General features: G+C 37.4%; 1 protein-coding gene across 1 annotated transcript; it reads right to left on the bottom strand.

The window, feature by feature from the left end:
- Nucleotides 1-560: 560 nt before the first annotated feature.
- LOC139967041 (uncharacterized) lies at nucleotides 561-12,091 on the bottom strand. The gene is made up of 11 exons (XM_071970719.1): nucleotides 11,959-12,091; nucleotides 8,441-8,740; nucleotides 6,830-7,063; nucleotides 6,360-6,485; nucleotides 5,634-5,798; nucleotides 5,099-5,233; nucleotides 4,466-4,588; nucleotides 3,190-3,374; nucleotides 2,518-2,683; nucleotides 1,826-2,073; nucleotides 561-886 (listed from the first exon to the last, which is right to left on the bottom strand). The coding sequence occupies exons 1-11, from the start codon at nucleotides 12,008-12,010 to the stop codon at nucleotides 719-721; spliced, it is 1,902 nt and encodes a 633-aa protein (XP_071826820.1). The 5' UTR covers nucleotides 12,011-12,091; the 3' UTR covers nucleotides 561-718.
- Between the last annotated feature and the right edge of the window lie 5,894 nt (nucleotides 12,092-17,985).

Here is a 17,985-nt window from a genome sequence, read left to right as displayed (position 1 = left end):
AGATTGCTCTTGGATGAGAAGACCCACCCTTTATCTAGTCGACCACAGCACCGGTTTAATATAAGGTTTAATGCTGTGGTACCGCACCACAGTAAGTACGGTAGTGTATATAATTACAGTATCTATAGTTCTGATTTGAGTTGCACTGTGCAGTACGGAGGTTAGGTCACAACACTGCGTTGCTCTCAGAGAATACTGTGTGTTACAGTTGTTAAAGTGAGTTACTCACTATATTGTACAGTATATAACCTTTAATACAGTTATAAACAGAGAAAATGAGCTGTGAGACATAGGACGCAACATCCATAGTTCCACTTTCTTGTAATAACCATATCGAAGTATAAGGTCATGGACTAGGCCTATACCTATTAACGACGTTTCCCCTTAATCACAACTTTTATATTTAAAAATCTATCTTTTGGATTCATGGTATGTACTTTTATTAATAGTGTCTGGTACAGATCTCTATTTGATACAGAAATGCTGAAGGCATAGTTACTAAAATTTAAAAGTGAGGTTCCACAGTTGCGCGGTATTTGTAAAGAATTTACTCGTTTTTGAAAAAATCGACTACTTCACTCCACTACTTCAGTCCAACGCCATATTGTATGTGAGGTCAATCTATGGATGTATATGTTAACATTACTGTTTATTGAGAAAAAGAAATAAGATTCGTCACGTTTTTAGAATGGACTCCTTGATGACAAACGCTCACTAATTACATAAATTCAAACGTAGCCCGAAAACCAGGATATTGGACAGAATGATCTGACTTGAAGTGCACATACATCAGGTTACCCGTTGACGTCACGTGCGATGGAATGACTTCGTCATCACAGAAAGGTCCTGCAAGTATTGGATCTTGGACAGAATCACCTTCGTAAATCTGTCAAGTTGAGGAAAAAATAAGGAAATAAACAGCATCAGAATATGTGAAGAAGAAAAAAACACAACTTGAAGGGAAAATCAGATTTCTCATTCTCTGGTTTCTAAACACAAATCAATGGAAATGGATGTTTACTATTTTGTGAGTTACCAACGACAGTGACGAGATTCAATTGACTCGTTTTTGAATTATGAAAATTATTTATTGATGACTCAATCATGAGTTGTTTCAAACTGAGAAGATGACATTAGTCTGCATTTCTACGTTGTCATCTCGTTTAGTTATTATAATTTGAAAAAATGATGCTGGTGACCTTAAAGTTTGTTAGCTATATAGGTATGGTAATTGTCAGAAACGAAGTCTTTAACGCATTTTCTTCATTTGTTCAACTATTTCACCGACCCCAAGGGGGAGTAATATGCATTACGTACATACCTATATTTTATTGTTCTTTTATTAGTAAATCATGTGTTTGGATTCCTCTTGATTTTTTTATGGCAGTGTGATAAGCGTTACATACAGGTTGATTTCTCAAAATCTGGTATTGAAAATCAACCAAGTGTGTTATTTGCTGTTTTCAATGTCTATAACAAATTAAATTGACTTATGTGCCTACTATAAGCCCTTACACCGGACTGACTCTGAGTTATAAGTGGCTACGGGACTGAAGTAATACCAACGTCCATAACAATCACTGTGGTTATTGAACTATTGCCATCCCTTAAACTTGACCGACTCTGAGTTATAAGTGGCTAAGGGACTGACGTCATACCAATGTCCCTAACACTTACTTAGGTTAATGTTGAAATGAGATGTAAAGTTTGATTACAGTTTCCATATTTCTCTAGGGACAAAAAAACCTTTGACAACATTTGAATCTCATTAATTCGAGAGTCGCGAATCAGCTTGAAATCTAACCAATTGGAATTAATGACTTACCGTAACAGTATCGTACGGACAATTGGTACCCCCCTCAAGTTCAAATGCCAGGAATGTTAGTGTAATGGTGCTTCCCTGTGGTGCTTGGATGGTATTGCCACAATCAGCATTAGAAGGATAATCACTGGGCCAGTTTGGTGAAGTCACTTGATCATTAGCAGGATCGGTGTAAAATTTATCACAATAGTAAGGAGACGGTATCATCTGGGTATTCGGTCCAAGGCTAGTTGGAGGAGGTGGAGTAGCAACTGTTGAAAATATAATATAATATTATATATATATATATATATATATATATAGTTTAATTTTAATTATTTTTAACTATAAAGGATAAGGAAAATGGATTTGTTACAAAATAATGAAAAGACAAGTTTCGAGAGAGTAAATATGTTTTCATTTCTCTAGTAAAAAATTCAAACCTGTGACCTAAGGGAAAGAAAAATAAACCTCTGTTCCCTTTCAAAACAGAAGATATCTTGTTCTGTATGAGTTTTCCAGTCAGCTTATGTTTATATCATTAGCCCATTTTATTTATTAACAAAGTAAAATGTTTTCAATTTATTATTAACTCCCCCCCCTCGCGCCACGACCTCCCCAAACCCACCCCCTCCCTCCCGTCACCATATCTTTCCTGTACGTGAGAAATATAGCTTCCAAAATCAGTTCAAATTTTCTTTCCTCTCTCGATTTACCTATGTTTGTAGCTGTTATTGCCGCCAAAAATCCTGTACGAGTAACACTCTCATCTGTCGTAAATTCCATGTACACGTCACGTCCGGTCGTGAAAACGGGATTAGGAAGGATGGTTCCACATAGTTCAGCAATTTCTGGAGCCGTGTTGTCTGTACCATCAAAAATCTGCAATAAGTTATCAATTAGGTAATTACTATTTTAGGTAGTTATTAATTAGGTTAGTGTGCATTATATCTATTTGGTGCTACGTTATCCTTTTCAATTTCAATTTTTTTATTCACTCTCACAAGATTACTTTTTGGCAGAATTGTAGTATCGATATGTCATATTACATAATAAATATTTCAGTGCTAGTGCTGTCTCTATAAATGTTCAGATTTGCCAAGATATTCCACTTGAAATATAAGGGCTACTATACATGTAGAATGAATATTTTGTCTTTAAAGCTAGAATTCATTGATGATGATGGCTTCTTTAAGAAAGCCAAACGTTCAAAATCTAATATGAGATGTTAAGTGTTATAAGAGAATGTTTTTCGGCCTCAGAAGTGGTCAACGACAACAACAAAAAACAATTTTGTTTAGATATGATACCCCCCCCCCATCCCCTCTTGCTGAAATGTTTCAGGGTTAATTATGGTAAGCAATCAATCTCCATGGCAACAAACTTACCACAAGTTTATCAAAAGAACAGGGGGCCTCCAACTCGAAAGCCAGGAATGTAACATTGACAAAATACCCAGCCGGTACGGAGAATTGATACGAACAATTTCCCTCATTTCCATACTCTGCCGGGTAGTTAGGTGTATTGATCAAGTTCTCTTCCAGATTGCAGGTTCCCTGACAGGAGCAAGTACCTGGTTAACATGCCAAGCGGAATAACAGTAGAGCGGAGTAACATTAAAGGGTGTGAAGACTCGCGCAAAAAGAAACGTCTAATGCCGGTAATCTGACCTAGAACATCTGTGTCGCATCATATCATCTCTTATTTAAGTTGATTATATGCACCCTTTCTCTCTTGCACCTGGTATAACATAATCAGAAATGACAAGAGGAGTCACAGAACGTTTACGGGACACGGGATCCATCGTAGGCGGTGTGTCTTTAAAGCAGCATTTGTGTTTTTTCGCCGTTTTCCACTTTTTTGACAAGTTTATCGAGTTTTTTACATATATCAATCACGAAACAGCAAACTAAGATATTAGCCAAGTTTTCCCTGCCAAAAGCGTGAATTGGCAAGTAATTAAGGACATTTGCAGATAATGAGAAAAGTGTCCACTTGTATGAATTCAACCATTCAGAGATGCAGGTTAAATTACGAGCCGTTGCTAAAATAGATTCAAAACGTGGAGTTGGTAACTTGGTACAACCAGCGAGCTGCACTCTATTAGCTCCCTGGTACAACTGCCATAGACAATCTACACAATCAAGCATGGTGTTGTATTACGTATTGGCCAATGACGTTCGTAGCTTTTAAATATTTATATTATGGGCGAGGTTTATTTGGATCCCAACGGAAAATATTTTCGAGTTGAAATGTGTAAATTTTTCGACATTTATGTCACCATTTGAAGTAAGATTTGAATAGACAAGCTAGTTATGTATGTCGTTATGGTATCGTGGAATCAGTGAGGTTGAGAAAAAACATGGAAAAGGACGCAAAATGCTGTTTTAAATCGAGCACGATGTTTGGAAACTCGCATGATGGTAGAATTTTTGCCAACAAGAGAAGACGAAGCCCTCGGCACATCGAACTTTCTGCATCTTCCGCGATGGTTACCCAACTACCAACCAGTTTCGATCCAATAAGCCAGCAGGTAAATCCGCCCATGGGTCAGAGTGCTGTTGTCTCGGTACCTGATGAAACTAATAGTTTCTCATTCCCATGTATGTCCCGTTAACGTATGAGGTCAACTGACCTGGTCCTCGACCTCCTGTGGATACTTACCAATTAATTCACAGTTAGAACCGAAGAAACCAACAGGACAGTTGCAATTATATCCTTCGAATCCAAAGTTTGTTTCACATGTCCCGCCGTTCAAACATGGTTCATGTCTGCAACTGATTCTCTCTGAAAAATTATGAAAGGGTTTAAACAAGAGAACATTACTTTATCAACATCAATTCAAACACTATAGAGCTATGTGTTGGAAGAGGTGATAAAGATTGGCTAGCAATGTAGGTGTTAACCCAGTGCATTTTTACATGGTTTAACATTTGTATCGGTAAAGAGAAGTATTCGAATAGAAAGTATATAAAATGGTGGTAGAATAAGTCTTATGAATTTGTTTAAGGAAACCCAACGAATAGTTGAATTGAGATATCAGTCATGCATTTAGAACGTTCCTTCTGACATGCGTAGTTCTTATTCATGAACATGAATTTTTTGAGGTTACGCTTCTGCAGTAGGTCTTCAAGGAAAGCACATTAACCACGTAACTGAAGGAAGAACCCACACACTCACGCCATACACATACACATTAAATCCCACAATTTAGATAATTACACTGTATGCTTGTTTCACATTTTGATTTCTAAAGACACGAGTAGAAAGCACGAGTGCAATACTGTAACTTCTTACCGTTACAATTTTCGCCAGTCCATCCTTCTTCGCATATTGCCGGGGAGCAGGTGCCCATTTTATTGTCGCATGTAGATCCTTCGGAACAGTGGCACGTCTGAAGACAGTCTGCTCCAAATGTACCTGGCTCACATTCTGTCATCAAAAATGTAAATTCATGTATCTATGTCTTTTTAAACAATGGATAATAAACAAAGCAGAAAGATTTAGGGAGAGAGTAACCTTCTTTTACAATGATACGTTTACGATCAATTCCAGGCGCTCAAATGTTGTCTTGGGTTTTAGCAAAGAGGTCATTAATTTTCCTACATACGTCTATCCAGGCAAAAGTAAAAATTTCATGTTAATTTTTTGGAGGATTAAGCCTAAATATTCAACTTATTGAATAAAAAGGAAAAGCTTATAATAAGTAGATTCTTCTAAAATATGGTTTTATTTGCTTTGTGGTAATAACTGTTCGATGTCAATCGTAAATTATATTGAAACTTCCGGAGAAAATATGTTTGTACACGACTTGAGTGCTGGAATTTATTACCCTCTGTGCAACCTAAGCCGTGAAATCCAGAAGAGCAAGAGCATCCGTATGGATCAGGGAGACAAAATAATTCGCCACCACAGCTTCCTTCAAATCCTTCTTCAGAGAGAGGCTGATCCGAGCAGCTAAACTGGCAGTGTTCTCCAAAGCAATCTGGTCCACGAACTTATAATGTAATGACCAATTAGGAAATATATTATTGTTTTATCATTAATCAGGTTAAATGAGCATCGCATTCAAATGAATCTAAAGATTACCACTTTCCATTCATGGTCAGATCAATACATGTATTGATAAAATGCCTTGCCAAAGCATTGGCGTGGCATTTTTATCTCAATTTCCTCTCTTTATCCAGGTAGATAAATGTGGTTATTGCGAGGTAACACGTCGATATGGTGCACTCTACTGCCACGGGAGCCACTTTTTGAATTGTGTTCACTTGGTTGGGTGAGTGCGAAAAGTTACCAATGACCAGTGGTAAATATCTAACTTTTAACTTAAAGGTTTGGCTATTTACATTCTAACCATAGTTGATGTAAAACATATAACATTGCAAAATGAGCCATTAGATTAATTTATCTGTTTCCATGCATCGGTTACACATTCTCTCTCTGTCAACAAGTGAGGGTTTAGAAAAATCACCTAAGTACAGTAGTTATATAACGATAACGCAAATAGTTTCTGTATGATAAAATGAGACAACCTTGTCTCTCTTTGCCAAAATACCTCTATCACACAATGCCCCTGAAAAGCCTGGTGGACAAATGCACTTTCCTTCGTCTGTACAGACACCTCCATTGTAACAGACGCAGTAATCGTTACACTGATGTCCAACAAAGTTCAGAGGACAACCTAATGAGAGAAAGAACATTTATGTTGCAAGGGTATCGACAAAACAAATCCAGTTTTAAGCAGATGAAGATTTGTTTGCCCCTTGTACTATAGTTACCTTATTTTCAAATTACCAGTATTGTGGTTTGAGCATAAGTCGAGAAACAATACTTGAAAATGAATGAATGAATGAAATTTATTGTTTATTTTCGACATAATGAATAATAGTGGTAGAACTAGTCGTTCTATAGTTTTGAAGCAAATATGATTACTAATTGTAATACACTTAATCAACAATAACCAATATGAATACGTGAGTGTCTAGCATACGCATATCGTAATAATTAGCCATGAGAATTGCTTACGTCTGACGATCAATCGGATATAAGCGTGTGGCTTGTGCAGACAAGTGTAGGCCTCGTAGATTCCGTCATCATCTGTAGACACATTATAGAGAGTAATGCTTGCCCTTCCTTTCCATTGAAGAACCTTTCGACCATTATGTCGCCATTTAATCTTGTTTAATCGTGAAATAACTTGAAGTGTGATTGTGTCGCCCACACTGGCTGTCTTTGTGACATATCCGTCAGGTAAAACATCTATCAGAAAGTAATGCGCAAGGAAGAAGAAGAACATTTAAATTAGTATAGTATCGATATAACTACTTTATTTCACATATATATTGTGCAAACGCGTTCCCAAAGATGTTGACTCCATAGAATAGTATAATTCTTTAAAGAAAAGGAGGTACCATGGTAACGTACCACAATAATATGGAAAGGATGCGTGCGTTTGAGGTGCACGTGCGTGTGTGTTTGTGATTGAATGTGGTGAACTCATTCTTCTAAACCGTAATGCAGACATGTCAACAGACTTTAAAGTTGGTGGGCATGTGCCTCGGCATGGGATAGCGTACCTTATTGGCTAACTACGTCAGCGAGTGAAAGTTCAAAGGTCCGATGTAGATTTCAAATGGAAAAATAGCATAACACGCATACAGAAAATGACAAAATTGTCCTGTACGATATCGAACTATTGGAAATTGACACTTGGTCGATTAATGTAGAGGACCAAAGATCGCTTGACCCTAATGTCACAAAGTAGCACGTATTCGTGATCGCTGGCCATGCGGTGGATTTTAATCCTGACTAGTAAGTGCATGTTTGAGAATGTATTGCGTACGTGGATGATAGTATCCTAATGTTAAAGATCAGAAGTCAGAGCGGATTGCAATATTGCTGAAATCATTTTAGCTATTATGCCGACGAAAATACTGAAGGTGACACATATATCAAGGAAGTAAGGAATGTGTTAGTGAAAAGGTTGAATGATTTTTTAAAACGTATCAATTGTTAGAAAATGTCAATAGTCACTTGATCAATGACGTTGAAGGTTTGAAGTTTCAAAACAAAATATGTCGCAATCTCCATCTAAACTATATACCTCGTATACTTCAAACACAATGTTCCATATATTGATAACATCGTAGTTAACCAAAGTATGAGATATTTTATTCCTTGTATTGACTGAATGATTATTTTGAAACATATAACAGTATCATAGCGTTGTAGAGGCCAGACAGTCAATACAATTATAAACGAAATTGCACAACGGCGGCGTTTGGTGAATTCATGTACCAAAATGGAAAATTGTGTTCACCCAATCTTCGATAGCAACACGTTTGCTGAAATATGTAGCAAATTGAGCCTACAAATTGTTGCTATACTGTCGATAAATGCTTGTTAATGACAGTTAAAACATTCAAATGCTCATTCGTGCTTTAGAGTGTCTAATAACTAAATGTTGATATTAGTTTGGAAAGCTACTGCCATAGGCTCTCTTGATATGAATTATATTTGCGCCATAACAACGAAAGCAAACAATATGACTTTGTCATGGTCATCTATTTACCAACAAGAGTGGCGGACAAATAACATGCAGCTGGGTCTTGATATAAACAAACTGGTTCAACTTACTACTATGTTTTCTATGGTTAATAACCAAAATCTGGGCAGAGCCGTTGGTAGATGATGTACAAGCAAACACTCCTGTCCTCGTGTCTGTATGATGTCCTGTGCCAGGTGGGATATCCATTTTCTCGATATCATTTGCAATCATTGTCTGGTTCCCATCAGTCAACTCTTGCAGTTCGCCGTAAGGCGAGTAACGCTCAAACTTGATAGGAGGTTGGTCACGGCCGATTCCAAATAGGTGAGAGGGCGCTGATGAATCTATCAGGGGATCACTACTCAGGCAGGTAAAATCCCGAGCATACACTATGAAAACAAATAACACATTAGATGCATTGAAGATTCGCCCAAAACCGCGTGCGGCCATATGAAAAAGTTAACTTTCTGTTGCTTGCAAGTGACGTTTTGTTCGTGTCGCTACAAAATGCAGACAGTAATGAAACGTGATACCCTAATTGTTATCTTTAGCTGGACCTGAAATGACCATCGCTGTACCGTTTGTACACTGTGCTGCGGGTATTGACCGCAGCTGTATGTACTGACTGTTCACTAGTGTCTAATTACCGACGGTAGGAAGCTGTGTGTGTATTTTCTGGGACCGATGGTGGTGTTTAACACCTCTGTTACACCTCATTCGAAACTAGGTCAAATTACCGACATGAGACGTTTCTTTTTGGTTGAGTCTACACACGCTTCAAGTGAATAACTGTTGATTACAAGATCATAGGACAATGCAGATCGTCTGAGACACTGAAATACTATTGCTTACTTTCTTGCTTTCTGTCTTATATTTTATTAAAATAATAACATAAACCAGCATTATGAAGAATACTACCAACATTATTATACATGAAGGTCCCGATCAACGTTCTGCATTAATATGACATGTTTAGCAATTCGTTTTCCGAACATACCGATTACATGATTATATATACCCAAAGTCGTGGATGTCTAGAACATCTTTATTAAATTCTCGGTAACTAATCGTCTGTAATATAATAGCACAAATTTGCCAACCTTTGCACGTTTGGCTTATGACTTTATTTATATTATTTATTTCTATTAACAGTTATTTCATTAGATATCTAGATCCTGACTATATATTTTTTTTTACATTTTAATAGAAATTTGGACAGAAAAGTTACTGGGAAACTGCATCTGAGCGGCGTTCGATTACTTCTAGTACCAGCAACTATTTCAAATTTTCAAATGTTTAGCTGAAGGTCTACAAATCTCTACAACGGAAGCAATCTCCATAGGCCACAACACTCTTCTATTGTGTTAATCCGACTAACAGAGTAACAATGACTTTTATTTAATATGACAGAGTAAAATTTATTATATTTACAAATTTAAAATGTCTAATTCTGGTTTATTGGCAAACCTACGTCAAACGTTCGACCACCCCCCCCCCCCAATCGCCATTATATTGCTCAAATTTATATTGCCCAATCAGTGAGACTGATATTGGGTTCTGTCAACAAATCACAAGTGACTCTCTATAGGAGATTAAAGTCAATAATTTACACTAAGTTCCATCAATACGTAGATTCTTGCATCGCAAGAATTTAATATTTAATTAATAAGAATAGAAGTCGAACAAAGTTTCACAAACTTACTACACACATAGAAAGGGAATTTGTGCAAAGTGCTGTTCATTGAGGTTTAAAAATCAATAGCAGTGGTGTACGAAGTTTTCAAACTCGACGGGGTTAGTGACTATTTCTCAGCAGAGTTTTAGCATCGTGCTACGGCAACCCAAATTTCTATTTTTATTCTCGATATTTCGAGCAAAATTTCGATATCTCCTTCTCCAAGTTTTGCCTTTTAATATCTGGTGTATTCATATCAAATACTTACTCGTAAAGAAAGTGTTAATTTGATATTTTGACATTTTTTCGAGTGGTTTTGAGGCAGTTATACGGTTGTCCGCTGAAATCGAAGTGACATCCCCACTGCCCGTGTAGTCGTGTATTACTCTCTTTGTTTTTTGTTTTATTTAATTAACAGTTAACTATGATATCTTTGGCAGGCTGATGGATCTTATTCTAGGTAACTGTGGGTAATAAACAGTGGATTTGATGAACTTTCTGGCAACTAATAAATACAGCAATATAAATAGCTACCTTAATATCGTCTAGTTTGTTAAGAATCCGTAATATAGGTTAGATTAAAAACTGGAAACAGGATAATTCCATTACCCTTCTTATTTTAATATTTTTCTCTTTATGATATTTTTCTTGAACAGGTTATATGATTGCAATTCCAACATAATGGCCTATCCTGCAAAGTTGAGGCTGAAACAAATCACAAACTTTATCGGTGTTGTCTTATTGACAAAGCTCTTTGGAAGAAATCGGAAAACAAAGCTCTTTGGAAGAAATCGGAAGGTTTGTGTGTAAGATTTTTGGCTTAAATGTAGATTGGATCAAATGTGGATTTCTGGGTGAAAAGAAATGATTGTATACAATCAATATAGTTCGTACCGGTACCTTGTTGTTTACTTAAGGAAAAATCCCCATACATCTAGTTCTGGTTATGATCCCTAATGCTTTTTTTTTAAGTGAACACTGTTTTCTTAAAAGTTAACAAGTGTTGACATAGGTCAAATCATAGATTATCATGAGGTTTCTGTTTATTACTTTTGGTCAGAGCTGAGCGAAGTCATTCTGTTGAAAGTGTTGTTTCACGTGTGTTGTTCTGTAGCTTTTCAGTAAAGTGGGTGAATTTTCTGTGAACGACCTGTTGTCGTTGTAATATTAATTAACTATGCTGGATATTATATTAATAACTTTCCACCTATACAAAATAACATTCAGTGCTAAGTTACGTTAGCAGGTAGTATTAAAGACTTTAAAACACATCCAACAAGATAACAAGGTATCACGTTTTATTACTGTCTGCATTTTGTAGCGACACGAACAAAACGTCACTTGCATGCAACAGAAAGTTAGCTTTCTCAGAGGGCGGCACGCGGTTTAGGGGGAGTCTTCAATGCCTTTAAAATGTGGAAATTCATCAAGAAAAGTGGCTGGGCTGCAAAGTAGTGTAGTGATCAGACATCCACTAGAGCAATACTAATAGCCTATTGTGACATTACTTATAACACGTTTTTTATTACGTATACAAATTGTTACATTTTACGAAAGATCTGTGCATGCACTCTTGAAAACTTGAGTATGAAAAGGCTACGTTGTAAACCGTTTTTTAAAAACATTAACTATAAGAAACACAAATTTTTGCTTCGGCTGATTTTTGAATTATATTTAGACATTAAAATTTAGTAGGTGTAAAAACGTCCATCGTTTATATATATATATATATATATATATATATATATATATATATATATATATATATATATATATATATATATATATATATATATATATATATATATATATATATATATATATATATATATATATATATATATATATATATATATATATATATATATATATATATATTTAACCCCAACCGACCCTCTAGAGTTAGAAGATAAAACAGTTTCACAAACTCACCAAATGCAACAAGGAAGTGATGCAGAAAGAGCAACAGCCGAAACATTGTCATGATGAAACTTCTTCCTTTGCCTTTCTCGTTCAGAATATTTTTGTCGAGTAACTGTTACAGTGTCGGTACATGATGTTAAAACCCATTTTTAAACACAATATTAACACGAACAAAAGTTATTAAGCAGTTTCCAGCTGCAAGATTTGTAAATTAATATGTTTTCTGAAAAATTAGAAAGGCCTTTGAACTGTACCGCAACCCGATCTGTTTCATCCATAACGACAAATTATTTTTTTAATTTATTTGCAGATGGCGGAATTTGAATTATTTGGGGAAAAATCATATCTTTATATTTAAAGGTAAAAGTTTGCTTAGCTGATACCAAACAAATTAAAAAAGTATAAACATTATTCGCCGAAAGGAATGGACATTGATAAAGAGGTTTCTCCAGTTAAATTTGTCAACGGAGAATATAATTAATAGGTGATTAAGGTTAGTGTAATGAACGTTAGTAATCTGTGTCTATATGTGCTGACACCTAATTTAACATGGCCACTGCCAAATGGATCCCCTGTCCAAACACAACACACGTCATTGCTGCTGCAGATACAATATCAGGCGCGTATCCAGGGGGGGGGGCGTTGGGGGCCGCGCCCCCCGGGTAAGAAAAGGGGAGAGAAAAAAAGAGAAGAAAAAAGGGTAAAAAGAGGGGGGAAGAGGAGGGAGAGGAAGAAAGGGAAAAGAAAAAGAAGAAAGAAAGAAAGAAAAAGGAGAAAAGGAGGGAGTAGAGGAACAGTCATAATTACAGCGCTGAACCCTATCATATACACAGGGTAGCCAGTGACAGATCGAGGATTTCGGAAGGGGCGTGCGTCTCACCCTACCCCTTACCTTACACTGTACTGTATGGATATCTAGCAATATCTAGCGATATCTAGGGATGAAAATCTCAAGATCTTCCCTAAACTGAAGGCAGATAGAGAATCGAAGCCTTCAGTGTGTGTAATGAACTTGAAACTGTGCGTCTTTCGAAATGAAAAGAATGTGGGGCACAGTAGCGTAACTCCGCTATGGGCTCGGACCATGCTGAGCAGGGGGCCCCGACCAAAAAGGGCCCCGCCTACTGATGCACAGAAAAATGGTACCTCTTTGGATAGAGAGGGCCCGTTTTACTGGGAAAGAAAAACTCATACAAGACTGAACAAGATAATATACATATTTCACGTGATACGGAATACGGACATCATGATCATGGGCTCATTGGGTATTAATGTATGTATCGAGCTAGTTGTGTTATTTATTATTATAATGAAAACAAAATATATAACTTAAAACCCAATTCCAACCAATGTTGTAATGAGTACAACATCGGGACATATGATTTTTTGAAAAATTCTAAACCAATAACCCAACACCCCACAGACTTGAAACTGCGTTCATTTGAAAAAAAAAATAGGCAGGGCTTTCATATAAATATAATAATGAAAGGTAAGAATAAAGATGCCTTCGGTGTATCTGGTAAGTAAAAAAGCACAGGAAATTAGGCTTAGATGGAGACAAAGTTTCAGCCGAAATTAGGCCTATGCTTATGTTTGATTTCTGTATTTGTACAGTAGTCTACATTATACTCCAAAAGTAGGGGGTGGGGCACTTGCCCCCCTGGAAAATCAAATATTGAAAATATAGTTAAGCATTTGACATTTCAATGACTTCATCCAACCAACAGTTCTCTAGTTATGTTCATTGCATATGGACCCATAATGCATTACTGAAATTATTGGAAGTCAAAATCCTAAGACGTGAGATCTCAAAATAACCAATGTGTAATGCAACTTGAACTAGAAGTGTCTTTTCCGACGATCTAGGAGTACTTTTTGACCAAAAAAATCCACGTACGCTCCGCGCCAACTGATGGTGGCGCTCCGCTTAGATAGTATCAAGTAGTGTGTTACACCACCTATATGACCTACTGACCACCCCCCCCCCCCCTTGTAAACAAGCTCTTGCTTGGACCTCCTGATAGGGGGCCCCTTTGGGCCAGGAGCCGGGCCCCCAGGATCATCGTTACGCCACTGGTAGGGCAATGCACAATAAACATTTAAAAATTATTTATTTCAGTCTCATTTCAACTATTCGAATTTGTAAAGCAAACAGCAGATATCACACCATATCAGTGAGCATGAAAATGGCGTTCCAGGATGAACAGCCTCCAAACTGTCTGTTTGTGTAGTGTTCGGTTTCGGAAATATCTGTTATTTTTCCTTCAACCAAGTTTTATAGTAGCCGTTATAAGAGGTTTTCATATTTGTACACCAATAAATTAACTGTGTCTGAATTTTTCGAAAACTCCCTGACCAACATTCTTCATCATACTTCCCTCTACTCGTGCAATTTTGACTGGTCGGTTGGGGTTGAAGGAGGTTTTTGTATATCGGTTGTCCAATAGATGAAATCTTGTGCAACATTATAGGTATGTTTTGAAGTGAATTTATTCACGAGAATTGTGAAATTTCAAATTCTGAACAAATAATGGGCTAAAAATCTTGAAGAAAAAAAAACTATTGGGATTCTTGGTTCTCATGCAAAAGTGTACATCTGGTTGGTCCTTTTTAATCCCGAGAAGTGCCATTTCCGGTGATCTGGGGGGCAGGGGCGGCGATCTGTTTCAAATATTGGGGGGGACATTTGCTTGGATGCAGGCGAATTACTATCAAAGCGGAGCGCCACCATTGGTTGGCGCGCAGCGTACAAGAAAATTTTTGGTTTTGATAGCCCCCCAGATCACTGGAAATGGCACTTCTCGGGCTTGAAAATGACCAACCAGATGTACACTTTTGCCTGAGAACCAAGTTTTACCTAATAGATTTTTTTTCTTCATTCATCATACCTTTTTTCAAGATTGCCACCAGTCACACATCATGTTCGACCTCATTGCATCTCCTGTGGATCATTGCTTTTGTAGGTAATTCTACGTAACGCCCCTTAATACCCGTCAGCCCCACTTTTCAAGGTTTTAAGCCCATTATTTGTTCAGAATTTGAATAATAAATTCACTTCAAAACATACCCATAATGTTGCACAAAATTTAATCTATGGACAACCAATATAGAAAACCCCCCTCAACCCCTAACAGACCGGTCAAAATTGCACGAGTAGAGGGAAGTATGATGAAGAATGTTGTTCAATGAATTTTCGAAAATTCAGACACAGTTAAATTATTGGTGTAAAAATATTGAAACCTCTTATAACGGCTACTATAAAACTTCGATATCATAGAAAATACCCAAAAAATATGCTCGAGGGGGAGGGCGGTCTCCACCCTTCACCCCCCCCCCCATCCCTTGGCTAAGCACCTGCGGTTAGAAATCTTGTAGGAAACAGGCCAAATGGAAACCCAGTGAACCCATATCGATGTGGATCATATGTGTGATTGTACGTACTTACACTCATACACAAGATTCCAACCAAATTTCATTACGGATGCGGTCCGTCTTAGCTATTCATTTCGAAAAAAAGTAAAAACTACTTTCGGTCATATATAGTAACAAATTGTGACACGGTTAAACAGGCGCCTTGTGAGGAATTTGCCAAGGGAGGGGCAAAGCTTGTACCCAGACTATCTAAGCGTAGCGCCACCATAAGTTGGCGCGAAGCGCAAAAGAAAATTTTGGCCGAAAATGCCTCCCAGATTGCTGGAAATGGCACTTCCCAGGCCTTTTAAGTTGCATCTAAGCATTTTCTATTTTGAAATTACTAGCGATATCATAAAAAAATACAAAACATATGCTTAAAAAAAAACTATGCCACCAAATATTGGGGGGATATTAGATACTATATCCCCCCCAACAAAAATATTGGGGGGACATGTCCCCCCCTGTCCCCCCATGATCGCCGCCCATGCTGGGGGGTATCAAAACCAGAAATTTTCTGGTACGCTGCGCGCCAACCGATGGTGGCGCTCCGCTTAGATAATTCGCGCCCCCGGGTTAGAAAATCCTGGATACGCCACTGAATATGTATATATTTTAGATCCTCCTGCAAGCAGGAACTCGCGAAGAAGCCTCATTTGCTTATCAAAGCCGCAAAGCTGACTGAAGTCAGTCTCTTACATTCATATTTTACGTCCATGATTATGAGTTGTCAATTGTCAACAATTAACTCTGTAACTGGACGAAATACATTAATCTCGAACCGAATATAAATATTATATTTAGCATATCTGGTTTTGTTCAATTCGTTTGTTTTCAAATGTCTTGATGTATTTTTAATTGGCAAATGTTGTTGCAATGTGGAAGGGGGCAACAGGATGTATATGTTACTTTAAACCAATTGGTGTTAGAGAAACAAATAGAGATTGTCAAGAATGACATCCGGCACCTGTACTGTTTTGCTTTCGTGTGTTGTGGTGGCGCTTTATTAGTACGGTTAGAAAGCGTGATTAGTGTCGTCTGCTATTAAGTTCTTAGCATTAACGTTAGGACGGATTGCTTCAAAGCTATGGTTTACATGGCGTTCCCCTCGGAAACGGATTAATGAAACGAATGCAATAAATAATCACCCCCCCCCCTGCCCCCTGCGTTTATCATTACCATTTACAATATGAATCACCACCTCCAGCTTAGGCTCAACAGCATTGAGTGTTCCCCTCTAATGCTACAGTATCCTAGACATGTATTATCGAGTTCGTTAATTAGCACAGGTTATATATCATCATAAGCTACAGTTTGGTCTAAAAAATAGTGAGGGAATTAAAGTATTTGTTGCCATTTCCAGTTTTATGGTAGACCTACATAAATTGGTAGACCACTTGCATACGTTTGGTACAGCAAGTATAGTGTACAGAACCATTATTGTAATATCGATTACCAGCTCGATTTCCGGACTTCCGGCTCAAAGGATAGCCCATGTCTGTAAATATGAGTGGCAGCTCGAGAGGTTTCTAGGGAATACTTTGACAACGAAAATATGGTGTTTGAAGCCGTATTTACGGAAAGTTGTGCATGGGTGGTGTTGTAGTAATGTAGATAAAACATTCCAAGACATGAAAACCCACCACATGATAACCTCTTTATAAGGCCCTAAATGTATGTGAGCAGAAGGCCTTGTTGTATTTAAGGACAGAGTGAGACTAACTGTTTTTTCGACAAAGGTTATGTTTCAAAAAGCACTTTATAAAAAACAAAATATTCAGGTTATGTTTATCCCTTTCCTTCTTTTTCGCTGGGCTGTTCTTAACCAACGGGTAGTAATAGTACAACCTTTGTTATACGTTTTGTGACCATTAACTTTACGAATGACAATCTAGCAATTTTGATACAGATTACCGGTTACCCTATTTTCTGTTGTGTACACAGCTAGACCGGTGTGAAGTTAGATACTTATTCCTCGTTCCTCGTTCGACCTTTCGCGAATGAGTAACTGCTACCTATTCAGTTACTTATTCGACAATGGTATAGAATTAACACCTATGGCAAGACGAATGCATTCTTACAATATGTTCAATATTTGGTCGTGGAAAAGAGGTTTATCTATGGGTCATTTGAACTCTAATGACAATGTAAATGGGAACCATAGTGCATCTTGCCCGGTCTAAAAAGTTCTTGACCAACTAAAATGACCAATACATCATCGATTCTTAAATTAATGTAACGGAAACAGGACCTGAAAAAAATCAATTTAGGCCCTAATCAATACTAGCACGCCTTGGACCACCTAACCAATGGGTCATATGAATTCTTAAGACATTGTAGGAGGGTACCATAATGCGTCTTGCCCGTTCCAAAGAGTACTTGACCGACTAAAGTGACCACTAAATCAACAATTTTTTATAATTAATGTAACTGGAACTGGAAAAACTATTAGGCCCAAGCACATCCAGCACGTCTTGGACCACCTACCCAATGGGTCGTATGAACTATAATGACAATTTAAAACAGAACCATAATGCGTCTTGCCCGGTCCAAAGAGTGCTTGACCAATTAAAATGACAACTATATCATCACTTATTAAATTAATGTAACGCGACAACGAATGAA

Source organism: Apostichopus japonicus, chromosome 1 (assembly GCF_037975245.1).
Source record: "Apostichopus japonicus isolate 1M-3 chromosome 1, ASM3797524v1, whole genome shotgun sequence".
Taxonomy (NCBI): Eukaryota; Metazoa; Echinodermata; class Holothuroidea; order Aspidochirotida; family Stichopodidae; genus Apostichopus; species Apostichopus japonicus.
The sequence above is the reverse complement of the archived record's forward strand: the minus strand, read 5'-3'. Positions and strand labels throughout refer to the sequence as shown.

Bases quoted from the DNA above. Each gene is read 5' to 3' on its own strand.
- LOC139967041 (XM_071970719.1), bottom strand. From the start codon at position 12,010: ATGACAATGTTTCGGCTGTTGCTCTTTCTGCATCACTTCCTTGTTGCA. The intron at 8,741-11,958 runs GTGAGTTTGTGA...TTGTTTTCATAG, and splicing joins TCACTTCCTTGTTGCATTTG to TGTATGCTCGGGATTTTACC. The intron at 6,486-6,829 runs GTAAGCAATTCT...TTCTCTCATTAG, and splicing joins TATCCGATTGATCGTCAGAC to GTTGTCCTCTGAACTTTGTT.